The sequence below is a fragment of the Chlamydotis macqueenii genome, chromosome 4 (assembly GCF_036417535.1).
Source record: "Chlamydotis macqueenii isolate bChlMac1 chromosome 4, bChlMac1.mat, whole genome shotgun sequence".
Classification (NCBI taxonomy): Eukaryota; Metazoa; Chordata; class Aves; order Otidiformes; family Otididae; genus Chlamydotis; species Chlamydotis macqueenii.
The window spans coordinates 19,710,245-19,737,946 of NC_141559.1; the positions used below are offsets into that span (position 1 = coordinate 19,710,245).

At 39.5% G+C, this 27,702-nt stretch overlaps 1 protein-coding gene across 4 annotated transcripts in view; it reads right to left on the reverse strand.

The window, feature by feature from the left end:
* Positions 1-730: 730 nt before the first annotated feature.
* Positions 731-27,702, reverse strand: part of PRKG2 (protein kinase cGMP-dependent 2) — a 30,467-nt gene continuing 3,495 nt past the window's right edge. For 3 of the 4 annotated variants that reach the window (XM_086746640.1, XM_086746638.1, XM_086746637.1), the window contains 17 exons: positions 20,333-20,499; positions 19,108-19,221; positions 16,278-16,383; positions 14,029-14,092; positions 12,634-12,711; positions 11,471-11,565; positions 10,615-10,683; positions 8,576-8,674; positions 7,512-7,662; positions 6,090-6,226; positions 5,840-5,929; positions 5,407-5,548; positions 4,489-4,652; positions 3,616-3,738; positions 2,630-2,692; positions 1,710-1,776; positions 731-826 (listed from right to left, as the gene is read on the reverse strand). In XM_086746640.1, the coding sequence (XP_086602766.1) occupies positions 731-826; positions 1,710-1,776; positions 2,630-2,692; positions 3,616-3,738; positions 4,489-4,652; positions 5,407-5,548; positions 5,840-5,929; positions 6,090-6,226; positions 7,512-7,662; positions 8,576-8,674; positions 10,615-10,683; positions 11,471-11,565; positions 12,634-12,711; positions 14,029-14,092; positions 16,278-16,383; positions 19,108-19,221; positions 20,333-20,499 (1,825 nt within the window). The remainder of the gene's footprint in view (positions 827-1,709; positions 1,777-2,629; positions 2,693-3,615; positions 3,739-4,488; positions 4,653-5,406; positions 5,549-5,839; positions 5,930-6,089; positions 6,227-7,511; positions 7,663-8,575; positions 8,675-10,614; positions 10,684-11,470; positions 11,566-12,633; positions 12,712-14,028; positions 14,093-16,277; positions 16,384-19,107; positions 19,222-20,332; positions 20,500-27,702) is intronic. The other variant, XM_086746641.1, reaches the window with a different exon arrangement.

Genomic DNA, 27,702 nt, shown 5'->3' on the forward strand with positions numbered 1-27,702 from the left:
CACGGTTCTTTGAAGCAGTAAGGGAAATACATACCACAATCTGCTTCTCCAGGCAACTTCTATTATGTATATACCTTGTTTCCTACTGGATTTTCATTTGACCTGTTATACTGTCTCACACATTCAACCTGGTGCAAAACTAGACTGAAAAAAAGGCAGCTTCCAGAGTGATACCCTTTCAGCTGCAGCATCAGATTAAATCAACGTTTCAGTAAAAGTCTCTTTTCTACATGTTTCTGGATCAATGCAATATTGGCCATTATGGGAGAAAGTGAAACACACAGCAGACTTAAGATAAAATAAAAAATAAATGCCTATAGCGTCAGCTGCTAACAAATGCCATAGCATTACTGGCTTCCAATACTCATCCTCTCCATTTAAAATAAAGACATACAGTAACGTTGTTAATATCAAAATATTAGCTAGTGTTATTTCCAATGGCAAAACCACACATCCAATCCATAGTGTCTGAAATGTTCATAGAGACATTGTGTATCCAAAAAGCCTTCAGGTTACATCTTCTGATTGAATGCTTGCCCTCGTTATAAGGAGATGCACAGAGATTTTGGTGTATTATCCAAAAAAGTTCTGGTTGTTGTACTATCTTGTATCCTTTGGAACACTGTTTTTGTCACAAACCTTGTGTAATTTGATTTTAAGCAAGAAACAAGAGAGCAGGTTTAGAACTGATGACTGTGAGTCTCTACAAATGTCCTGGAAGAAAAAACTATCAGAAATCCTTGTCCCAGCCTGAAAGTTCGTCTGGAGGGGTTCCCTCTTCAGGTGGATAGCTGTCAAAGTAGCTGTAATCAGTCGGTCCAGACAACTAGGACATTAAAAACACAAATAAATGATTGTTTCAGATTGTAACTTTTGAAAATACTCTCCATTGATTATGCATCATTTTTATTGCTACCAATAGCAATAGTGGAGTAATGAAAGGCTAGTATGACGTGGATAACTTCTTTCAGTGGATGCAATTCCTCATTCTTTAAAAGACAAACCTCCAGTGACTAAATGGTGCAACAGAGCAATGGCATTATCCTCCTTTTAAAAAAACACTCCCTAAATACTACCAAATCCTAGATTTCACCCAAAGCCCTATAAAGTCAGTAAGAACACTGGGCCACACTGCATACAATTTTGATTCAAATTAATTTAAGACCAAATCTACACTCACGGAAGAGCTAGTCAAAACAGACCTCAGGATTATTTTTTTTTGTTTCAAATTGAGTTCAAAGTGAGTTTTAAATTCTTTACCCTCAATCTTTTTTAATTTTAAGGCAAAGAGAAATGGATCATTTAAAACAGGAAGCTTATTCAAGGATGTGCTGTAACTCAATACTAAGAGAATACAGGAATTTGTACTTGGCACAGTAATGTGAACAGTGCATCTTAATAATCTGCCCATTACCAAGGAAAATAAGTTTTTTCAGTATTCATTTCTGACCAAACACCATTTATTCTACTAATGGTGGAAATCTAATGCAAAGTACATAGTCAGAATAATATTTCCATTATTTAACTGAATTTAAGTTATCTATTGCTTGCTGTCTCTCTTTCTTTCATTTAATTTTCACTAAAAATGGTGAGCTATAATAATTTAAATGCATCTTTGGGAAATTTCACTCTTGCCATCAGTTGTTCCTTTGTAGCCAAGCACCTTTATATTAGTAAAGCATTATGATATTGAAAGCCAAAGCCAATACCTCTCTTTTTAAAGGCGATGTTAATTTCCTCACTTTCAGATCATCCCAGTTAAAACCACTCAACCACCTGATTAAAAAGAAATGAAAGACAGGCTGGGAGAGATCAAGAGAGAAGGACAGATTTTTTTTCTGTCATTATACTATTAACAGCTGAGAAACATGTGAACAAGGGCTGTAAGACATTTTTTCATGACAACTTCTGTCCATGCGACAGGACAGTTGTTAGAAGGAGGAAACTTGAGCACTGTCATTGCCATGCAAGGAAGCAGGAGGAGCTTCAGGACCACCAGATACCTGCATCTCCTCCGTACAGAAGTGCCAAAGTGACAGGCAGGTTAATATATGCATAAGCACAGCCATGCAAAGATGTATGTGTCCCCTTGGAATTTCACCCTCTTTTAACAGTGTAAGAAGAGGGAGACAAGTAGAAGAGTCAAAGTAATTCTTTTCACAAGCACAAATTGCAGGACTTAGAAACAACTCAGAGAAAAACAAAAAGAAGAAAATATTTAAGCCACAGAGGACTTTCTTCATTAGAAGGAAGAGGACAACAATCTAATATTGCTCCAGAGTTCTTAACTACCATTCTTAAAAAGCAACTGTTTAAGGGTTGAGAGGTCTGAAAGGCAGATGCTGAACTGGCATCAATTTATCTGAGAACTGAATTAAACTCCTACATCAGCAACCTGCAACAAAACCAGTAAACAACAAGATGTTTCTAGAAAATCATGCTGAGGATTTATATTTATATTGTTGCTTGCTGTATTCACAAATATATTCTACAGCAACAGTTATCTCTCTTACGCAATCTGCTTGGAAGTGCTTGGAGCTTTATGGGTTTACTGGGCTGGGTTCTAAAATATTTTTACAAATTTCAAATTAAAAATGAAATTTTCCTCTTGGCAGCCTCTTTCACTTACCTGTGCTTCTTGATGTCATTAATTCCATTCCTCAGATTGCCTAATCTTTCTGTAGGGTTTTGCCTTAAAAAAAGAGAAAAAGAATAAGGATAAGAATTTTTAAAATATTCTCTTTTTTTTTTTTAAAGAGCATTTATAGGTCCTAACTGCTTGCATTTAACGGTTACACAGAAATGGAGCTTGCATACAATATGTGGTCTCATAAGATGTAACGAGGTGTTGCTTACTGCCCCTTTCTTTTGAGGATGGAGGAACCTTCCAGGAAGTCAAAACAGTGTCACTCTGCTGTGAGAAGCAGCAGAGGCAAATCAACTGGTTGAATTTTAGTTGCACACCTTTTTTTTCTTGGCCAGCAGGTCTGGTCATGAGTTACAAAAGGAGGCAGACCAGAATTTGCAGCTATAAAGAATCTTTCAATCCTGCTGCACAAACACAGCGTATATTGTTCCTAGTGCCATGGATGAAATCCCACTGGCGCTGGGAGTTCAAAGTCAGCAGTGTCACCAGCCACAGGTCGTGCATGGCACTATGCATTAATGCTTAGTTATGCTGGCCCTTTTGAAATACCACCTTTTTGCACATTTTCAAGTGGGCTTAAGTCAGTATTTAAGTGCCCTGTGCTTTCTGTAGGAGTTGTATGCCTAAGTAATTTTGAAAGCGTTTTTTTAAAACACTGCACTCGATAATAAAATTTAATTATTTAGCTCTTTCCTCAGCCCACAGTAAGTTTTCTCTAAGATGTGTTTCAGAAAAAATTCACAAGTACAGAGAAAGCTCAGAGCCTGCATTTGTAGATAACACCTTTGCAGACTAAGAGGTGTGACGCACACTCAGAGGCAGGCATGCATGCATGCAATATAATCAGAATAGACCATGCTAGGCATAACAATTTTAAATTAAGTCGTCAGGAATTAAACATTCTAGTCTGGTTCTTAATTAGCTCAATCTATCTACACCCAGGCTCTGCCACAAACTCTCTCTCTTACCTGCAGAGTCTGCGGATCAAATCCTCAGGCCGCCTTGTTATTATTTTAGGAAAATCCAGCTTTTCAATGCCTTTGAGAATCAAATTATATGTCATCATTTGATCAGTCCCAGAGAACGGTGGACTAGAAAAAGAAAGCAACACTGATAAATGGAATGGCTGGCAAAGGCAGATGTGGCCATTCCTCATCAAAGCAAATATTTGAGAATACGGAAACAAACCCCACCTTCCTAGTTTTACAACCTTCAGCCTTTCAGTCTGTTTAAGATATTAGAAAGGTTTGAAGTTGAGAAGCTGCATGTAGGTACCAGGGAAAACACATGGTCATATGTGTCCCTCTAAGCTAGCTCTGCCTCCAGCCTAACGCAGAGAAGCTTCCACATTGTACTACCACTGAGCATTCACAAAGAGTTGTCACAGAAGTGTGCATGAAGGCAAAGAATGATCCAGGCTTACAGTTCACCTACCCCACTGTACCCCGTCACCCGCTAAAGGGGAAAATAATAGTCTGTTGTCAGCTGTTCCTCGCAGGAAACACCATCATCAATTAAAAGAGCTCTACACCAGCAACTTATAGCTGGTGCCTGGCCCTTTCCTTGGATGGATAAACTAGAATTGAGAATATGATGTCCCAGACTTTGTCCATGGCATTTCTGAAATGATGGAATACAAAGACATGCATAAGAGGCAAAAAGAAGTATCATTTTGCAAGTCATTCCTGTTTACTGATAGGAAAAACCCAAACTGTTTATTTTAAATATAACACTGAAAATGTTTCTAAATTAATTAAATGTTTCTAAAATGAATTTCTAAATATAACCCTGAAAATGTCCTAAAACAAACAAGGTAAGAACGTGGAGTAGGAGGCACTTACCTGCCAGTAAGGAGTTCATACACAAGAATCCCAAGGGACCAAAAATCCACACTGAAGTCATGGCCTTTACTCAGAATGACTTCAGGGGCAACATACTCAGGGGTTCCGCAAAAGGTCCAGGTTTTCTGCCCTGATCCGATCTTCTTTGCAAATCCAAAATCAACCTGATCAAAATCAATATATGCTACATAATGTAGAGGTGTTTTGTACTGGGAAGCCTTAAGGTCTTAATTGCCTCCTCAACTCCTACAAAGCTCTCAGAGTTTCCAGTTAAAAATAACTACACACTGTTGTTGTGAAGGAGAAAGAATTAATTCCACTGGATTACCAAATGTTATAGAACAGGTCCATTTATTCTTGGGAGTAATTTCTTGAATTATTTTCCTTTTGGACAGAACAACCCATGCTTTCCTTGAGGACACGAGATTTACAAGGAGACAAGGTTTCTCCGTGTCCTCAGGGTGGATATTTCAAGCTCATTGAAGGGTATTATCTTTGCACTTTTCATGGTCATAGTCAAGTGTGGCAGGAGTTTTTTACTGTGTTCCCTCTCTACAGAGTTAAGGTAGAACCTATGATTGCTTCAGGCTGGACAGGGAGCTAATTCTGCACCTGAGAAATGTGGTTCCTACCTTTACATTAATGGCTGCTGGGAGAAATTCTTTTTTGCTGTTTTTGCTGTGGCAAGAGCTCTCAGAGGCTGCAAATCCCCAGTTTGTCCGTGGCTTGCAATGGTTTTGCAATGCCATTGTTTCTCACTGTGCAACAAGTAGCCTGCCCTCTTTTCTACCGAAGCATAAGGGTTACTAAACCCTGGGATCCTGGTACTATAATTACATGTTGTCTATTTATATCCCCCCTGCAAGGAAACAGGATACAGGCATAAAAGGACAACATTACAAAATGATTACATCTTACCAGTTTTATATATCCTTCAGCATCCAAAATCAAATTTTCTGGCTTCAGGTCTCGGTAGATAATTCCTGTGTGATGTAGATAGTCAAAAGCCTCTGTCACACACCCAACACAGAACTTGGTAGTGGCTTCATCAAAGCTGCCTCTGGAACAAAACCAATCATTATCCTTGCAGACAATTAACTTCTAAAAATGCCTTGCTCATTAACCAGATAACATATAACACTCAGAAAATAATTTTTTTTTTTTTTGCAGATGGGTTTTTCCTATCCAAACCAGCTTTTTTTTCCACTGATATTCAGCACATCACTCATGTGGTTGAAAACTGAACTAAATGTCTTCATCGGAGAGCCCTTGAAAAGAAAAGCTTCTAAGCAGATATATGGAGTTGACTGGTGATTTTTAAAGGACAAGGTTCCACTTCATTTGCTGTTACCTGTCTCTCAGCAAGCTCCACAATTCCCCTCCAAGGCAAGCCTCCAGTAGCATGTATACATACTTACTATCTTTGAATGTGCGATACAGTCTGTGGAGACAAACGGCAGTAATTTAGGAAAAGCAAAATAAAATGTGACATTTGCAATGCTTTTCTCCAGAACTCATATATGCCAAATGTAATTCTTAATAGTGCTGCCCACTGGGTAAACTAGGGGTCAACTTTCAAGGAAACTTTATGGCCAACTTACTTTACAATGAACGGAGAACATATCTGCTCAAGGATTTTCTTCTCAGAATAGATATGCTCTTGTTGTTTGGTGTCCACTATATGTTTCTTCTTTATACACTTCATAGCAAAAGCCATGTTCTCATTTTTCACTTTAACCTGTGAATAAAAAAGATGAGTACAAGGCAAAGAAAGGAAGTTTTACCAATCTGTTCTCAACACTGATACCCATCTTTTTCAACGCAGCACAGGACTGAAATTGATGACTGTAATGAGGGACAAATTCCAGATTTCCTGCAGAACTGTTCTGTATGATTTTAAGTCAAGCATCAGATCTTTTTAGTGTCCAAGTCCCCACTTGTAAAATTAAAATAAATTTTCCCTGGGTTCATTTTATGCTTGCAAAATAGCAGCAATTTGGATAGGTACTATACTTTACAATGCATTTATGCCACAATGGGTCCTAATTTCAATTTAAGATTTCTAAACACTAGCACAATACAAAAGAACAAAAAACAGAGGCAGTTTACGAAGAATGTTTACAAATTATTTTGCATTACACTGAAATATTATCCAATATGCAGTAAAAAGATGGAAGTTAAAACAGGGCTTCCAGAAAACCAAGGAGGCAGCTATTAGTGTTCTACAGCCAGTTGAGAATTCAATTTTTAACTTATTATTCAGGTGATTCTGTAGAATTTCTAAGCTGGCAGTCAACCAGTATGGAAATTTGTTTTGTGAAGCATGAATCAGAATAAAACAATTGATGGTCTAACTACTGTAAAGGATTATTGACTTCATTAAAATCATATGGTCTCCTTTAATTTACCATTACCTTCAGCAGTCTGCACAAGAAGCATTCACATTTTTTTCAGATGTTTGCTACTCAGCTAGAGGAGAGTGGAATTTAAGACTTTAGTCTAATGAGGCTCTTTGCATCGCAGAAACATAGTGTTCATGCTACTGAATATGACTCAAAAGGGCCATTACAAGTGTTGGAAATTTCAAAGTCAACACAGCTCAGAGCAAGATCACACTGGTTATAGTTGCTGTGGTGCATACTGAAGCAATTCGAACAACACAGACTATGGGATGATGGAGATTACTTCAGGTCCAGGCAGAATCTTGGGAAAATGCCTGCAATTCAGGGAACAAAATGCAGGTAGGCACATCTGTAAACTACACATGCACAACCTGATGAATATATGTGTAGTGACCAGCAAGATACTTTTAACAGCAGGAGATGAGGGCACACAAGAATGGATTTGTTTCTTAGAACATCAAAGTCCTGATCATATTTTTTAACAATGCATTGCTTTATATAGAATTACTTCTGCTGAGAGGCACAAGCATGTAGAATATTAAAATCTTTCCCATTTTTCAGCAGTTAAATCAATCATTTAAGACAGAGAACTACTTGAATATGTTTAAAACAAACTCTTACAAGCTCAACCCTTCCGAACCCACCAACACCCAGAGTTGTGAGAACTTCTAAATTCTGGAATGGGGAAGGAGGGAACTGGGCTACTTTCTCCTTCAGCTCTATCATCTCCAAAGACACCTCTTTTGTCAACTGTCCACAGCAGGATCTTCTCCTGCATTAAGAAAATTAACATAGATTAGTGCTTTCCTTACCAGCAACCTGTAACACAGTACTCTAATACTCCTATAAAAAAAATAAAAGAAAAGTCTTCTTATTTCCTAACAGAATCTTATTTTTATTTTATGCAGAAGCACTTTCCTTCTGGACATCCTATGGAAGTAAATTAGAAGTGAAGTGCTACTGAAGTTCACTGAGTACAATCAATGGTATTTTTATCAAAAGCTGATCCATGGTGAGGTTCCTAATTATGCAGTCAGCCGCCAAACTTTGGGGACTCCAAGCTGGAGAACCAATTTCTGAAGGACTGTTTACCAGTTCCAGTAGAATGATCAGAAATAAAAATGTAGCTATAGTTCTAAACAGAAGAAAAACATACTCTGCTCATCTTCAAGTAGTGCTCAGGTTGAAATAAGAGGCAGACAAACTAAAAGTGTGGTCCACAGCTAAAAGCAAACTCTTTAATAGCACCAGTGCTACACTGAAACATTAAAAATAAACTGTTTTGTTAATGTCTGCTTATTTCTATTTGAAATGGCAATTAGTCTTTTGTACAGTAATACAGTTTCAATAACTCGATCAGGAGTTAAAGTTTACCTTTAGGGATTTTACCATCAGAATGCAAAAAAAAATTATTTGAGCATGCTTTCACTTCTTTTCTGTGCTCAGTTTTCTCGGGATAGAGCGAACTATTGGTTGGAAGTCAATATACTGAGATTCTATGTAATTTTTGTTTCAGAAAACAATTCTTGGACTCCATAAGCACATCCAGACAGTTTTATTACAGTGATTGCTATCATTCCTAGGGGCCCATCTCCATCAACTACCATCCATGGTTTTACTTACATATCTATCACTCTTTTTTATGAGTACCTACTAAAGATGTGTATAAAAATTATCTGACTTACTTTGCATGTCGCTTTTCATCAGCTCGTGTCAGATTAGCCACATAACCTTCAAGGTAAGTTTGGAGCTCCTCGTAAGTTCCAACAGTTTGATTAAATGTCCTAAAACACCAATGACAGTCTCCAACAAGTAGCAGTCCAATGTTTTCTTTAGACTTCTTGCTCTTAACATACTTTAAAAAGCCCTTCTTGTTGTCTGAAAACAACACTGGTCAGTTTCAACTCTAATTTAGCTTTTGGGCTTTTGTGTCTTCTCCCTGCATTTATGAACTCTAGCTCTGTAATCTCCCTTGACCTTGCTTCCAGAGATCATACAACTTCTTTTTCCTCTTGAGCTCCATGAGGAGTTCCCTGTTCAGCCAAGCTGGTCTTCTGCCCCACTTGCTTGACTTCTGACACAGTGGGATTGCCTGCTCCTCTGCTTTTAAAAGGTGATTCTTAAAAACTGAGCAGCACTGGTAGATTCCTAAGCCCTCAAAAGCAGATTCCCAGGGTACTCTGCTAAGTAGCTCCCAGAATAGCTTAAAGTTTGCTTTCTTGAAATCCAGGGTAGCAACTCTGCTGTCCTTTTTTCTTATTACACCAAAAGTTTTAAACTCAACCATATGATGATCACTGTGGCCAAAACAGACACCTACCATCACATCCCCCACGAGTCCTTCTCTGTTCACAAATAGCAAGGCTAGGAGAGCATCTTTCCTAGTTGGCTCATTGAGTACCTATGACAAGAAGTTATCTCCTACAAACTTCAAGAACTTTCAAGACCTGCTCATCACAGCAGTATGATATTCCCAGTTGATGTCTGGGAACTTGGAATGTCCCATAAGGACAAAGGCTACCAATCCAGAAATTTTTCCAATTCTCTGTAGATTAACTCATCAGTGCTTACATCCTGCCTGAGTGATCAGTAGTAGATACCCACTACAACATCTCCTTTGTTTTCCATCCCCCGAATCCTCACCCAGAGGCTCTCAACCACATAATCCCTGACTGTAAGGGCTGTACAAATCAAACCTCTCCCTTATATATAGTGTGACACCTCCGCCTCGCCTGCCCTGCCTATCCCTCCTAGACAGCCTATAGCCCTGCATCCCAGCACTCTCACTGTGGGACTCCACCAAGTCACATTGATACCAATGATATCATAGCTCTGGGAGCGGACCAACGCTTCCATTTCATCGTGTTTGTTTCTCATACTGTGTGCGTTGGTGTACAAGCATTTCAGACACACTCCTGAGCCCTCTGTGTTCTCAGGAGCAGTGTAAATGTTCCCACTAGCATTGTCACCCTCAGGTGATGCCATGTCAACCTTTGGCTTACCTACTGCAATTCTGTTGGTATCCCCTTCCCCTAGAATGCACCAGCTTTATGCATGCTTCTCTGCAATCTATTTTAAAAAGCTAAAGAAGAGAAGAGGAAAATGCATTCACGGCCCAAGATGCCATTTCCTGAGCTGGGATAGAATCTTAGCCCTCAGTAGGAGCCCTTCTGGGATTCAGCAAGGAAAGGGATGGTGACTGTCCACATTCCAAGTAAGTATCCTTACAGCTAGCCCTGAGAAATGTGGGTTTGCTGTTTCACTTTCCACTGGGAGCTTCCTTTCTTATATCTTCCATCTGTTCCATTCTTTTCCACTTTAGAAAGGGTAAAATTGGCCTCTACCTGACAAACCCAGGAATTTGGCTACACGTCCCCCTTGACAAAAGGACAACTTGAAACCTGGGACAGGGAGGGGCTTTTCTTGTTCCTTGAGACAATGAATAGCACTTTTAACAAATCTGAAACATCACCACCACAAGGAGAGAAAGAAAATAATAACTTCACACTATTCTTAAGCTTCTGTGCTCCTGCACCTTCTGGCAGCCCTCTTCATTAGGTCTTTGTCTAAAGCATAGGACAGCTCAGTATTCCAAAAGCATACCCACTTGTTTAGTACTCACTTAAGAAAACATTGTGATTGTGCCTACAGTGAAGTCATAGCTTATTGTTAACCTACTGAAAGAGGATGCAAGTCTTGCATTAAACTGTAGCATGATACTTACTCTCTGTCTATAACGAGGCACTCCACATTGTATTCATCTGCAATAACATTTGCTGATCTGACATCATCACTAAGAATTGAAACAGATAAAAAAAGGAATTCAGAGGCATGTCAAAATCCGCAAAGTACCTCACGCTGTACTCATGGAGGTTCACACCTGCTACAGGTGAAACTCCTTGAAGACCTCTGCATCCTATATCTGCATTAATATTGCTGAACCAAATACACAATTATAGCATTTTACTAGTCATTATTATGTTTACCACAGTATGTATTTCAGTGTCAATAGGGTTTGGATCATTACTTCCTTTAGCAACCTTCCAAGAAATTAGGATGAGATGTAATTAGCATTACATCAGGATTTACTACTCATTTCTGGAATGATCCTCAGATATAAAATGTTCAAGAAGCCAAACGATCCCTACACAATCACCCACATAAATATGAGCTATATGAGCTATTTGGTCATATCTTCTCCATAGTCCTTTTCTCTGTTTCTAACTATCATGGGCACTGGCACAGAAACAACAGCTCAGTCCAGTAATGATGGAACTTATCCATGCTAGGAGTCATACAGAGCCTGGCACAAGTTTTCATTACAACTTTTACTGAAATATAAACAATAAGCAACAAGGCAGAGAGGGCCAGCATTTGACTTTTTCAAGGAAAACCAAAGATAGATGACAGTGTATACTTTCAAGTTCTATCTGCAAAAACCAAAACATTAAGACAAATTCAGCCATTGCCTTCGTATGTTGACTTCACAATCAAAACAAAGATTATATTCAAAACAGTAATGAGTTGTATAATCCCACATATCCCACATATATATCATGAATCAGATAATGTGGACTAACCTAATGAGAGCTTTTTCTCCAAAGTAATCTCCTTTATGTAGATTTTTAATCAGCTGAGGCTGTAAGTGATCTGCAGTACTCTGGGTAACTATCACCTGGAAAGTACAGGAACAAAGACATAGCAAAGTAAGTTTCAACATACTGCATGGTTTCCCCTTCTTTTCTGTGTATTTCATAACTGTCTTAAACTCAACAATGCTGCAGAAAGAGTTACAAATATATGTAATTACTCCCTCCTCTCAAAAATTAAAACCATGAAACATTCTCTGACACCTCTCTGATTTTTGCTGAGATATGGAAAAATGAATATATTCATTACTGCCCCCCCCCCACATTTTCTCCTCATACCTCTTAAAACGGAGTGAAATAAATAGCATTTTAATTAAAAACGGAAAAAATATTTCAGTTCCCACAGTGGGCAGGCATCATATAAGCTTTTTGTCTTCTCATCTAAACAGATAGCCTCCAGAACTAACATTTTCTCGCTCATGAAACTCTGCTTCCCCAGTAACACACATTCTGCTGATGCCCACACCCATTAGCGAAAACCAAACCAGAATTTCTCCAAACACAGACACATTTTGAAAACTTGAAATCCCTACCGGAAGTTTATTGATGAAAATTCTCCTGATTTGATTCATTGGAGTCCTGGGTCGGCCTACAACACAACAGCTGATGGAGAAAGGCTGCTGCCTTACTCCTCTGGGACTATCAAGTGAAAGGAATAGACCCTGAGTCAGCTAGAAGGCCATTCTCAGACCATTCTACACCTTTCTTAGGCCATTCTAGGACTCCAATATTTGTTAGATATTTCTCAAATCTATGTTTTGCCCAGCAGAATTGAAACATCTAGGAGAAGACATAGGATTAAATCTCATTAACAAAAAATTGTATTTACATCTCCACTACTGTATCAAGAGGCTTCAGGACATACTTAAATTACATTACAATTCAAACAATATAACATGGGTTCATTGTAAATGAAAATTAGTCTCCTTGAAATTTCTGAAACAGTGCTCCAGGCTTTTGTCACAGTACTGTGAATTTAACAGCTTCCTCAAAAACTCTGTGCAGATTTTAGGAAAGACCACACCCCTCCAGGTAGCTTTTGAAATACAGATGTTTGTAATGTTACTTTATAAGTTAGATTTATTATATCTTACCTTTCCTTTTGCTATTATAAAGAAGGTATTTCCTTCTTCTCCTTCCCGAATAACATAATCTCCCTTATCATAGTACTCCTGTTGTGGGGGAAGAGAGGGACAATATTGTCCAATATATCATTAGCCTCTTTGAAAATTCTGATTGCTATGCAGAATCTTAATACATCTGGATGTTCCATTGATATTGAATTTCCTATCTCCTGCATATGTTGCAACCCATATTAATAGGCAAGTATTCCACTATATAAAGCTTCATGGCCAATCTGTAATGTATCTTAATGCAGCAGCACATTATTTGTTTTAAAAATATTGACACTGGTATCATCCTTACGAAGCAGAGGAAAACTAGGGGAAAAAAATATCAAAAGCTCTTAGAAGACTTTTAAATAAAAATCTAATTTCCAGAAGTAATTTTGGGCTTGACACCTTAGTGGGAATGTCTAAATCATCCACTGCAAGCTATCAAAGCATCAACTTTTGTATCTCTGCTAAGGAACTCTGCCTTCATTACCTAAGTGTTTAACTTTCAATCAAGCATTTTTTCAATGTTAACTTTCAGCTTTGTGATCTGTGGTTCCTCATAAAAAACCACCTCATTTCTTCTCCTCCAAGTGTTTCCTAAAAGTTCTCCCTTGCCAGGAATCCCAACAGAAAAAAAAAAGTCACTGCTTAGGATACTGCTGGGCTAAGGCCATTTGCCATTTCACATAATCAACACCATGATCACCTCACGCCCTTGTGCTATGGCTGTGCATCACTCTGTCTGCCTCCTCTGACTCATAGGGACTGAGGCTCATAGTTTTCTGAGGAACTTTTGTTCTCCATCTGCAGAACTGTTCCAAGACTGGAGTTCCTACAGACTTTCCCTATACAAAAAGCATTAATAGCTACCACTACTCTTGGAAAACGTCACAGCTATGAGTATTTATCAAGCCTTTACCTCCAAAGGCTGCTGGCAGATGCAGTCCTAAGACATACAGATATTTTGCTGGTTTCATATGTTGAAATCGTAAGGCCTTTTTCCTTTATATTTTGCAGTGTATGTGGTCCAAGGCATATAAAAGTATTACACATCCACACCGCAAACAGGTGAAGTGTGATTACCAAAAAACAGTCAGAGACCTGGACAGTAACTTTGTGCTTAATTGTAATAAAGCCTAGATTATAGATCCTCTTACCGACTTGCTTGACTCCTTGACGCCAAAGATATAACTTACTTTTATGCCACTAAATGTTATTATTTGCTGCCAAACTGGAGTTCCACTCTGACCACTCCAAAACCAGTCATATTAAAAAAAGCTTGGTTGTTTTTTGTCTTCATTTTTACTTATTTATTCTTCCTTGTTATTTTGAAAGCTTGCTGAAAACTATTAGAAAAACTTAACAGTATCTTACCACCTCCAGGCAGTCCACGATCTTGGTTAATTTATCTTCAGGTAAGTTTTTCAGCAGGGATACACTTCCAGAAAACACAAATACAAAACAAACAAACGGACAAAATAGTTATCATTAACACTTTAAAAATGACCTCTTCTCATCTATTGTTGTGGTTTAGCTCCAGCTGGCAACTAAGTACCATGTGGCTGCTCGCTCACTCTGCCCCGTTCCCCAGTGGGATGGGGAGGAAAATTGGGAAAAAGAAAGGCAAAACTCATGGGTTGGGGTAAAAACAGCTTAACAGGATAGCAAAGGAAGAGAAAACAAGAAAAAACAAAATACAATAGCAATAATAGAATGTACTAAGCATGTGATTCACAGTACAATCTGCTCACTGCCTGGAACCTGGTGCCCAGCCCACTCCTGAGTGGCGATTCTGTCCCCTAGTGCTGAACCCACTTTATGTACTCAGCATAGAATCATAGAATCTTTAAGGTTGGAAAAGACCTCCAAGATCATCAAGTCCAACCATCAACCTAACACCACCATATCCACTAAACCGTGTCCTGAAGTGCTATGTCTACACGTTCTTTGAACACCTCCAGGGATGGTGACTCCACCACCTCCTTGGGCAGCCTGTTCCAGTGCCTCACAACTCTTTCAGTAAAGAAATTTTTCCTAATATCCAACCTAAAACTCCCCTGCTGCAACTTGAGGCCATTTCCTCTTGTCCTATCACAAGTTACTTGGGAGAAGAGACCAACACCCACCTGCCTACAACCTCCTTTCAGGTAGTTGTAGAGAGCAATGAGGTCTCTCCTCAGCCTCCTCTTCTCCAGACTAAACAATCCCAGTTCCCTCAGCCACTCCTCAAAAGACCTGCTCTCCAGACTCCTCACCAGCTTCATTGCCCTTCTCTGGACACGCTCCAGCAACTCAACATCCTTCTTGTACTGAGGGGCCCAAAACTGCACACAGTATTCAAGGTGCGGCCTCACCAGTGCCAAGTACAGGGGCACAATCCCTTCCCTACTCCTGCTGGCCACACTGTTCCTGATGCAAGACAGGATGCTGTTGGCCTCCTTAGCCACCTGGGCACACTGCTGGCTCATGTTCAGTCAACTGTCAATCAGCACCCCCAGGTCCCTTTCTGCCGGGCAGCGTTCCAGCCACTCTCCCCCAAGCCTGTATCATTGCATGGGGTTGTTGTGACCAAAGTACAGGACCCGGCACTTGGCCTTGTTGAACCTTACACACACCCAGTTCACCTCGGCCAACTGAGCCTGTCCAGATCCCTCTGCAGAACCTTCCTGTCCTTGAGGAGATTGACACTCCCACCCAACTTGGTGTCATCTGCAAACTTACTGAGGGAGCACACAATCTCCTCATGCAGACAGTTGATATTAAACAGAACTTGTTCCAGCACTGCGCCCAGCACTGAGCCCTGGGGAACCCCGCTTGTGACCGGCTGCCAACTGGATTTAACTCTGTTCACCACCACTCTCTGGGCTTAACCATCCAGCCAGTTTTTAATCCATTGTAGGGTACACCTGTGCAAGCCATGAGCCATCAGTTTCTCTAGGAGAATGCTGTGAGAGACGGTATCAAAGGCTTTTCTAAAATCCAAGTAGATAACATTCACAGCCTTCTCGTTATCCACTAGGTGAGTCAGCTGGTCGTAGAAAATCAGGTTGGTCAGGTTAAAGAAAGAAAATATGAAATCAGCTAATTATGGTTTGGAACCTCTATTTTGACCTTCTTCCTAAGGAAAAGCATTGTACGACTCTGTGTTCCTTGCAGGAGAGGGAATTATTCTACTCTCTGTAGATTTCCTAGTAATTTATATTGGAATTAGTTCATAAATTGAGAGAGACGTGCAGTTTTCATATTCAAGTCTCCAAGGGATGAGGAATGTTCCTTAATCTACTCCAGCAGCAATTAACTTCTAGTTGGAGGATTTATTTAACTCTATTTATTTAATATACTGTTGTAACTTCTAGCCATTTAAGCTTCCTATACATTTTTTCTATTACTTAAAAGCATTCAAGCACCTATTGCTTTTTCCTAATGTAATACAGGAGAAAACCAAGCAAAATGAGAAAAATGATTTTGTGAATCCTAAAAGAATCAAGAGAGGTAAATATTCAGGTTTTTGAGGCCCTTTGCATGAAGAGCACCTCTTTCTCTCTCTAAAACAGGTGCAGTATTGTTGTGCACCTTAGGAAGCAGCCCAAACAGTAGTAGAAATATAAATGTATTATATTTACCTTCTAAGGAAGTTTCTGTATTGCTCTTGTCTTGTTTGTGCTGTCACTCTCATGATATTTTGAAACACTTCTCTGTCCAGTGCCCATGTTTTAACATTGGTGATTGCTTTAAGAAAAAAAAAAAATCAACCAAATCAACAATGTTTCTCAATTATTTGATGGAAGATATCACAGTATCAGTTCATGGTACAGACAGACTAGCTCTTTCAAAATGCCCAAGGTCAAATTTTCAATATCCAGCACCGCAATCAGACTTTTAAAATAATTCAGCTCCCTCTCAAACAATGCTCACTGAAGTAAGGCATAGATTTCCAAACGGTTCCTCCACGGAGCACTTCCCATGCAACTCCACAGGCTGAGTAACCTTGAAAACCTACCCATTTACTATGAGCACAAACAGGGCTGAAGGCTTGTGAAGATCTACTCCTAATCATGGACAGTCATTGCACTCAAAAGCTGCAATGTAACCTGCAAAGGAGCTGATTTGAAAGAAACAAAAACTTAGCTGGAGTTTTTCAAAATTTATGAGGTAAATGTTGAATATCATGGCTTGGATCCATCTCTAATTCAGAATACAGGCAAATGTGAGATATGCAATAAGACAGAAATAACAGAGGTAAAGAAATACATTTAATCCTGTAATCCTCATACAGTTTTCCTCCAATGTAGCCATTATATAAGGGAATAAAGGGTAATAAAAATATTATTATCTTTCAAAAGGTGATCAAAATATTAATATAGTAAGTATGCATAAGATCCAGCATCAAAGATGCAAATCACTAAGTGGCCTCTGTGTGCAATCAGAACACAACAGAACACATTACACTTTTAATTCTTTTATGCAAAATAAGATGATTCTATTTAATTTAAACTCTTCTTTTAAAAGATGCTACACCATATTCAGCAGTTTTCTTTCTGTCATAAGAAGGAACAAACTGGTTTCTCTGGGATAATGGAAAGCTACAGAAAAAAAAAAAATTAGAGCAATTATTTTCCTCTATTTATCATAAACAGAATCATTTTTACAGGAAAGGAAAATGCCAGGTTTAAAATTATGCACAATCATTGGTCTTTGCACTTAACCCTGATATACACATATGCTCTTAACTGCCATTTATCAAAATAGCTCAAAAAATATTTTTGGATGCTGGAAGGGAGAACAAAGGTATTGCTTTGGTTTTGTTTTTCTCCTAAATAACATCTCTCAGTTTACCTTGCCTGAATAAAATATGTATCCAAGTACCCAAGCTATCGCGAATGCATTTCCTGTATCTGGCATCTTAACTAAATAAAGCAATTATGTAGCTAGAAAAAAGCCTGTAATCTCAAAGATGAGACAGAGAAGGAGATATTCAGAAACACAGGAGTAAATCACGTCCCCAATTTCAAATACAGCTACTGCATGTAAAGATGCTGCTGGGTAGCCGCAGCAACTGAAATGCTGTCTGGCTTAAGTCCTTCACTTGTCAGTTTTCAAAGACGACAGACAGAGCGTGTCACTAGATCCAACATCAAGAAAGGGTTTTCACATATGTATTTACTAGTCATGCTCAGTTAGGGCATTGTACTGCTCTTCCTCCACAAGAAACAGAGGAGAGCTATTGGGGAGGGGCGGGTTTCTGCAGTGATTTTAAGTATTAAAACACTTTCTTGTCCATAATTGGGCACCTCTTGTCCTACCTCAAAACCAATTAATATTAACAATGGTTTAAAGCAGCATGACATCTTACTATGCAGAAATACTACTTCATAATGCTAATACTATACAGCAGGCAAAAAAAGAAAAATTTGGAACATATGCAAGCAGAACAGCATGCTAGTAAGAAAAATATTCACGTTATTGATGCTGTTCTGTTTATCAGGCAGCAACAAAAACAGATTACATGTAATAACTTCCATCTGCACAGCCAGGAATGATTAAGTGCTTAAACCGGGTGCAGGAAGAAAGACTAGAAGTTTTTAAAGCTAACCACAACTCAGTGTATTCCATGTGCTCCTTTTTAAGTCAACATAAACTCTTCATACTTACTGCTGGTTCAAAGTTCCTGCAGATTTAGACAAGAACAGAAATTGGCCTTGAAACACAAGCAATATTTATGGAATGGTGGAGACTGGAAAACTGATGAATTTAATGATATTTAATCACTTAGTGGTCTGTCACAGAATAATTATGCTAGGTTAGAAAAGGAATCATGGGATACTTAATGGATGAATACCCACTCTTATGCAGGAAGAGGGATATTTTTATCAGAGCAACATCAAATTCAAATCTGCTGAGTGCTGGTCACAAATGCCAGATGCAAATGGACCTTGGCAAGACTCAGTAACTTAATGATACAGAACTAAAATAAGTACAATAGCAACTAATTCCTACACATTTTATTCCCTCTTGAATTAGGCTTTATCTGCTCTAGTAAAAATGTCATGGTTCTAATATATTTTCAAATTCACTGTAATTTCAGACTCAGGGTTGCATTTGACACAAGAATGTAAGAGCCAAAGACCATCACTGCTACTAAGTCATTCAACATTAAAACATAATCCTTCCTTAGCAGTTAGTTTAGTACAGATCTGGCTAACCAGCACGCTTCGGAGATGCCTCATTTTTATCAAAGGTCATGCTAGAGATGGAATTATATTAATGGCATAGCATTATTAGAGTTCCCAAGTAGAAAGAACTCAAGGAAGGAAACATGAGCTTACTGTAGATAATCAGGACATGCAGACATCTATAAATGAAAACTTCAAAGAAACTCTGGATATAACAGGGACCTCATAAAAGTACACAGCTTTCATTTTGAGCAACGTTGTTATAAGAAACCTTAGGTACCTTTCACAGAGGCTGTCCGTGTGCAGTTGTATAAAATGGCAAGTTCACCAAATGCTGTCCACACAGGTATTGAGGAGAGTAGTTTACTCTGCTGAAAGACTTCCAGAATGCCCTCTGTCAAAAATCATCAGGATAATAGGTATTAAAACTGAGCTTAACTGCACAGACTGAAGGGAAAACAAATCAATATATTTCTGGGTTCGCCACTTCCTGGAACACAGGAATGGGAGCAATGATGCAAATAGTGCTTTGAAACATACATACAAACCAGTAGAGATTATTATTTTTAAATCTATGTTATCCTAACACAGCTACCATCATTTTTTCAAACTAACTCATCCATAGGAAGACAGAAGATGTGCTTTCCAACATATACCAGTATGCTCGTGGTTTAAATATTGCTGCCTCAACAGAACATATTCCCTATAGCATGAACTCTAATTCATTTGAGCCTCTGGGCCTTCTAGTGGTCCAGAATTGATGAAGTATACAAATTAATCACAAATACTGATTTTTTTATTTTTTATTTTTAATGAGATGATGAAAGAGAGTGTTACTGTTAGGAGCAACTTTCAGTTGTTAAACTTGGGCTCTACTATGGCTGATCCGTAATTTGAGTGTAAGCATGGTAGCAGTCAGCACAGATGACTGTAATGATATTACTTCAGGCCTGTTGACATTATTTTAGAAAAATCTTCTTATTCTAAAACCTGTTTTTTGTTTTGTTGGAGTTTTTTTTTTCCAGAAAAAACAAATAGCTGCTTTTTTTAAGAAAAAAAAAATAAGCTTTGAGAACAGTAAACTCAGACCTCATCTCTCAATTTGCCATACACAGAAAATTGGCATAAGCTCTCATGAATGTTGAAAAGTAAGTTTATTTCAGAAGTGGTTTCACCATTTTTTTATATTTTAAATTATACCTGCTCTTCCTTTGAAGAAGAAAGAGTTGGCTGTACCTACAACAGAAAGGATTTGCTTGTCTCTAGGCTTTCAGAAATGAAAGACGTCAGCAAACTGCATTCAATCAAGGTTCAAGTTTCTAAGGTGCTTTTTGTTGCTCTCATTTGGTTTCATAAAAGTCACAGGAAAAACCTGCATTGCTCTCAGCAGGGCCTGCATAAATTATTTAAGAGCACAAACATTATCATTGCGGTTTCCTGCAAAGACTTCAAAATTACTTTACTGTTTCTTGCACTTGTGCATTGTACAAGTAAGTAGTATTCACCTTTGAGCACAAAAATGTGATTGCCCGGCTCTCCTTGTCTGATGACATAGCTCCCTTGCTGGAAAGTCCGTTCATACATACATTCCACCATATCTCGGATCTGGTGAGGCTCCAGTCTCTTCAAGAACTGATTTTTATTCAGGGCATCTGTGATAAGCTTCTTCTCACTGGTTTAAAACAAAAAACCAAAGTTTAAAGGATCCAGCGTGGTTGGGATATATGATTCACCAGGCATTCATTCCTCTCAAGATGATGCTTCTCATCTCTAACACATCACCAGTACCACTGACAAATGTTTTAATCCTTGCAATTAATATGCATCCCATTAGCTGTGCCACACTACGACTTCTCTCCTCCTGTGTGGCCCTGCCTGCAGAAAGCTTCACATTAGATACAAAAAGGCTCCCAGTAGAAGACACACTCCCCAGAAAGTTTTGCACTGCTCCTCACAATATTATTTCCCCATTGCATCACTGAGTTACACAGCCTTGCTTATCTGAAGGAAAGAAATGTGAAAAGTATGTCTTCACATACCACTGCCTGTACAGGAATGGCAACTTGTCATAAAATCAGGTCCACTTTTCTAACATTCCAATACATTTTTTCTAACATCCAGCAAAAACATAACACCAATGACAGCAATAAGGTTAAAGTCAACACTGATAGTACTAAGACCTCATCAAGAGTTTCTCCTTTGTGGGGAGGAAACATGCAAGGAAAGAAAAGTACACAAAAACATGACTAACAGGTAGTGCTGTTTCTTAGGAGAATGCTAGAAGACATTGATGGTGGGAAAGACGAAGTAAGTTGTAAATTAATGTGATTAAAAAAATGACTACAGAGAACTTCCCTTGCACTTGCAAAATACCATTGATCCTGTGGCATTCCCTGTTCACAGCTACTAAGCAAATTTAGAATCAGGACATGATCACAAGGTCCGTTTGCGGAGCACCTGTTGAATACTATCCCAGAATTCACAAAATAAGTCCAAGATCCAGGATAGGTGTGTGGGGAGGTGGAGAGTTAGTGTTGATCCCTCCTGCACTGCTCTTGGCCCTCCGTCCACCTCCCTACAAAACTCTTCCTACCTCTGCTGTGCCCACTTCCTTTGTACAGATGACAGCAAACAGCATAAATGCTCCTACCTGAGTAGAAATCCTGAAGTAGTCTGCTCACGTGGGATGCCAAATACACTCTGTATCCTTAAGGACTATCAGACGTGAGAGAATCTTCCCAAAGCAAGCCCTTTCCTCTACTGCTTTTAGGAATTTTTAGGGTATAATCAGAAGTAAAAATATAACACAAGGGCTTGTGGATAAAGGTATGCAGCCACTAATGCTGACCTCTTTGCTTTCTGAAATTCAGCATTCAGGGAAATAAACTTATATCACACTTCAGTGATGCTATAGCAACCTACAGGCATCCCGAGTTGTTCTGTTAAAGTCTTTGGAAAAGCTTCAGGGTATCCATAAAAGTCAGAAAAAAGGTAGGCATAGTAGGCATGTTAGTGACCAAGGACTAGCCTGTCAGGGCCCTGAGGGCAGTAATAGGCCTTAACCACCCTGATCAGCCTCCCTTGGGACCACCACCCATGCATCCTCTGCCCATTGGCCTACACACTTTATCTAAGCTCAGGTCTGGGCATTCAATTCTTGTCTAAGCTACGTTATAGAAATACATTTTTTTGTTTGTTTTGTCTTCTGGATGGGTATTGGCGCAATATTGTAAGCACTTTTTTTCCCGTCTCTTGGTTAGAGCATGCATCTGATCGATCTCTTCTTCTGTGGGACTCCTGGGGGACCCTGCTATCACAACCCTGCTCTGCATACCCTGCCCAGACCCCCCTGGTTAGTGAGGGCATTGTCTGTGTTGTAGTAACCCTCGGTTCACTTACTCTTGTGGAACCACCCTGTCCTTGCTGCTCCCTGAGACAGCCTCTGCATCCTTTCTTGCAGTAGTAAATAAATAAACAGGTGAGTTGTAAAGGCAAGAATGGTCCATTTGAGCTGCTGGTGGAAGAGCCCAGTGGTTGGATTTTAAGAAGAAAACGTGGAAAAATCAACAGTGGATAAATAATGACTAACCACCCGAGATAAAGCTGGCTATACATACATACTGGGCAATCTATGAATTCTGATTGACTTGGGTATGTTCTGGGTCAAGGGCTTCCTATAAAGCAGTGCCTTGAATCCATGCCAGAAATGAATGCAATTAAACAACTGCTGCACTGATGGAGCTTTTATGGACCTACTGAGTAGTTTTCCGTTACTGCTGAAGTGAAAGATAAATTCTGCCTTGAAGTCCCCATGTTCCTAATGTGCACGTGTAAGGAAGCTGCATAACAAAATAAGCACCCTAAGAGCTTTCTGAGGCATTTAAGGCCTACTCTTGCTTGTATTCATAAAACAAAGCAAGGCTATCATCAAAACTAGGTTACGTGGGAAAATCTCCTGAGGAAAATCCAGGAATGAACAATCACTTAAGGCAAGTAAGCAGACTTACAATGTTACTAGCCATATAATGACTGAAAATAAGTAAAGGTAATGAGATGAGGCAAGAAAAATAAAATGAAGTAGCTATGGTGAGGATTGTGTTTAGAAATAGAGATCATAACTTAGCTTCTGCTGAAAGCAACAGGGTTATTAGAATATAAACTCTAACTTAGTTTTCCACTAAAAACAACCTTGCTTATTTAATTCACCCTAGCCTACCTCATGCATACAATACTGCAATAAAATACAGTAATGGCTCATAAACTGGTACTTAAAATGAGCAATAAAGTTTCCAGAACTACAAAATAGGGGACTATGTTGTTTTCAGAAAGTGCAGCTGGCTACAGAGCAAAGGACACGTATCATAACCACGGCTCAGGCTCTTGAATCAGCTGCTTACTCATTTCATGGGCATCCAGCACAGTATCTAACAGTTTTCTCTCCATTGTTTTCCTCAGCTTCTCCTATACCTGTGCCACTTCTGAGAACTGCTGCTGGAAATAACTAGATGTCCTGAAAGGACAGAAGACATTTAATTCCGTACTCATGCCACTGTCCTGACGAATAGTACTAAAAGGCAAAAAGGGGGTGCACAGCTCCACACAGCTGTTCTGGTGTTGAGGTATTTCTTGGTCCCACCACTAGCAGAACTTTTCTTCACCACCTGGGGCCAGTTTTGCCATAGTATACTTCTCCAGGCTTTGTTCCCCTCTCTGCTGTTAGCTTTTGTGGAAATGTTCCCCTTGCCCCTTCAATATATTCCCAGTCAACCCCTAGAAATAGCACTTGACACTCTAAGAAGGGCTTTTTGTGAACAGGGTTGGGAATTTATTCCCATCATAAGATAGATGTCATTTCACACGTACAGGAGTACAACATAAACTTTACAGAGCAATGCTTTCTCTTAATACACCTTTCTGCTACTAATCAGAGATTTTTGGTTATCTGCTGGCATTAACCGGTAAAAGACATCAATGTCAATGCCAAGATAGTTCTTCCTCAACCAATTACAGCTGATAACAGAACTGGGTCATGATCCTGAGCTCATAATGGGAAGAGTCTTGATACAGGCAGCATGACAGCATGCTCTGGAAGAACATAGAAAAATTGAGAACCAAGTTCTACAGATACTGAGACACCTAGATTCTTACCACTGCAAAGGGTAAGAGATTAAATTTTTTTCCATTTGAAAGACTTGTTAGAGAGATCTGCTTCCATATACCACGTTCAAACTAAAATCTTCAGGCTTTAGTTAAATTTTCAATGCTTAAACTCCCATTAAGGAAAAACTCATGTTTTGGGAAACTGAGATGGATTTATCCAACTAGCTCAAGAGATAAAATATATACATGAGAAAATATCCATTCATACAGGATAGATCAAGAACCATTGAAAGCTTCTAAAAACTTTATTAAAATCATTCATGCTGAGATACTCCAAACAGCAGTATGGCACTTAAACCCCTGCTAAACGCATAGAGTACAATAGTAACATTTGTTTTACAAATGTTACTAAAAGGGACCAGTAACGCTCTGCATTCAGTGCAAATTCAAGAACATACCATGGAGCTTCCCTTCCTCCAAAATAGCTCCTTTCACAACCGCGTAGCAACACTGTGCAATTGCCTTGTTCAGAAGTGGGGCTGCATGAAGCCCCTCTCTGCTAAGAGGGGGTTGCTACTTACATCAGCTGCTCTAAACACTTCTACAGACACCGTTAGGCTAAAGGATCAGTATTTTTTAACTACAGTGGGCAGAATTCTGTCGACAGTGGAGGTTAGACTTTGTCCTTACATGTATGCTAACTGTCTAAATTTGACCTACTACAGTATTTACAGCCCAGGTAAGGAAACCAAATGTATGCACCTTCTTGTCTCAATAGCAGAGTGATGCCGGCTTAAACAAGTGCATGTGTATCACACACTTAACTAACTGAGAGGCATAGCAGTGCTATTTCTAAAACAATTTTGTGGTGTTTTTTTCGCATCTGTTTCCACAGTATTTGGAAGATCGAATGATACTTTGGCCACTATCTCATGAAAAGATGCATCTGCCCCCACCTCAGAAGTCTGAGCAAGACCTTTCACTGTTATTTATTTGTTGGAGAAGGCACAAATTCTTCCCTCTGTTACTATACTGTATGTTGGTTTACAAAATATATTTTTTGTAAGACTAATTTAAAAAAGCATTCTGTTCACGTCTAAGAGCAGCATCTAATGTTAAGCTGGCTGTGGCAGGAAAAAAATGGTAACTTGCAAATGACAAATACTTTGCGTATGATCTTCAAGATTTTTTAAAATTGATTGTGCCACAGAAATTGAGGTTTCATTAGTATCTTGCATATGTATTAACTCAGGTGACCCATACTTGCTTACTGTAGTCCAAGATGTCTAATCTTTCAAAGATATTTGAACAAAGTCACTTTGATCACTGTAAAGCAGATTACAAGTACCCATTAATAAGACAGATTTAAGTTTCAGAACCTTAGCCAAAGGTTCAAAGACACAAACTCTCGTAGATGGTCTAATCTGTATATAAAACCAAAACTAGCCTGACCTGTCTTTTACATGACTACAAAGCATCACCAAAAAACCCCCAATAACAACAACAAAAAACCCACCTGCTGTAATGCCAATAATACAAGACTATATGCCACTATTTAATTGTCTTCCTGACTACTGGACCATGCTCTTGGACCTACATGTAAAACACAGGAAGCCTGCCACTTCATTTCCTGACAAAAGCTAAAGTTGGGAAATGGTTAATTGCAAAAAACTAAGTTTAAAAACACTGGGTAAAATATCAAGTTCAAGATAAGTTTAATATTCTTTGAAAATAAACTTTTAATGTTTGGAATGATCTACTGAATACTTAGGATACCCTAGAAATCACTTTTTCTTAATTCTAGGCCCTCTGATGATTTACTAGTCAACAACTGTAAGATAATGGAGGAAAAGATGGGGGAATGGAATGATTTGGGTTAGAAGTGACCTTAAAAGATCATCTAACACAATGCCACAGGCAAGGACATCTTACACTACTAGATAACTCAAAGCTCCATGCAACCTGGCCTTGAATGTTTCCAGGGATGGGGCATCCACAGCTTCTCTGGGCAACCTGTTCCAACCTGTTCTCACCACCCTCATTGTAAAAAATGCTTGTCCTACCTACCCAATCTAACCTACCGTATTTCAGTTTAAAACTGTTGCCACTGGTCCTGTCACTACAGGCCTTGGTTAAAAGTCCTTCTCTGTCTTTCTTCTAAGCCCTCTTTATATATCGAAAGACTGCCATAAGGTCTCCCTGGAGGCTTATCTTCTCCAGGCTGAACAACCCCAATTCTCTCAGCCTGTCCTCATAGGAGAGGCACTCCAGCCCCTCTCATCATCTTCATGCCCCTCCTCCAACTGGTCCATGTCCTTCTTATGTTGTGGGCTCTGGAACTGGATGCAGTACTCCAGGTGGGGTCTTACAGAGCAGAATAGAGAGGCAGAATCACCTCCCTCGACCTGCTGGCCACGCTTCTTTTTATGCAGCCCAGGATGTGGTTGGCTTTCTGGGTTGCAAGTGCATGTTGCTGCCTCGTGTTCCATTTAACATCCACCAGCATCCCCAAATATTTTCCTGCAGGGCTGCTGCAAGATATGTTTTTCTTCAGTCATAATCCTGACTCCCATGAAAGGTTTTTGCATGAGTTCTTTAGTCAGTTAGAAGTCATACATTTATGTTAAATTAATATTTTAGTATTAAAACTTGAAAATTCAACTGCATATTCAAAATTGTTATTATTTAATTTGGCACTGAAGTTTGAGGAGCAACTTCTCTTTTTTTACAGAACATACAGCAAACTCTCTCATGCTAATTGCTCTGGCCGAGTTGGTACACTCCCTAGACAATCAAACAAATGATGAGTTCCACTTTACTCTCAAATTACTTACTCTAAGAACAATAATTAGCAGACAAATTCAAGTTTAATGGCCATCATGGAAGACAATAATTTAAATTAAAATTCAAGAATGAAGAGTGGCGTTCCTCAGGAGTTGGTATTGAGACCAGCACTGTGTAGCATCTTTGTCAGCGACATGGACAATGGGATAGAGTGCACCCTCAGCAAGTTCACCGACAACACCAAGCTGTGTGGTGCAGATGACAGGCTGGAGGGGAGAGATGGCACCCAGAGGGACCTTGACAGGCTAGAGAGGTGGGCCCATGTGAACCTCATGAAGTTCAACCAGGCCACGTGCAAGGTCCTGCACGTGAGTCAAGGCACAAATACAGGCTGAGCAGAGAATGGATTCAGAGCAGCCCTGAGGAGAAGGACTTGGGAGTGCTGGTGGACAAGAAGCTCAACACGAGCCGACAATGTGCTCTTGCGGCCCAGAAGGCCAACCGCATCCTGGGCTGCATCAAGAGGAGTGTGGCCAGCAGGTCGAAGGAGATGATTCTCCCCCTCTGCTCTGCCTTGGTGAGACCCCACCTGGAGTACTGTGTCCAGTTCTGGAGCCCCCAACACAAGAAGGACATGGACAAGTTGGAGAGGGTCCAGAGGAGGGGCATGAAGATGATGAGAGGGCTGGAGTGCCTCTCCTATGAGGACAGCCTGAGAGAGTTGGGGCTGTTCAGCCTGCAGAAAAGGAGGCTCTGGGGAGACCTTATAGCAGCCTTCCAGTACCTAAAGGGAGCCTACAGGAAAGATGGGGAGAAACTCTTTAGTAGGGCTGGTTGTGATAGGACAAGTGGTAATGGTTTTAAACTAGAAGGAGGTAGATTCAGACTGGGCATCATGAAAAATTTTTTTACAATGAGGGTGGTAGAACACTGGAACAGGTTGCCCAGAGAAGCTGTGGATGCCCCATCCCTGGAAACATTCAAGGCCAGG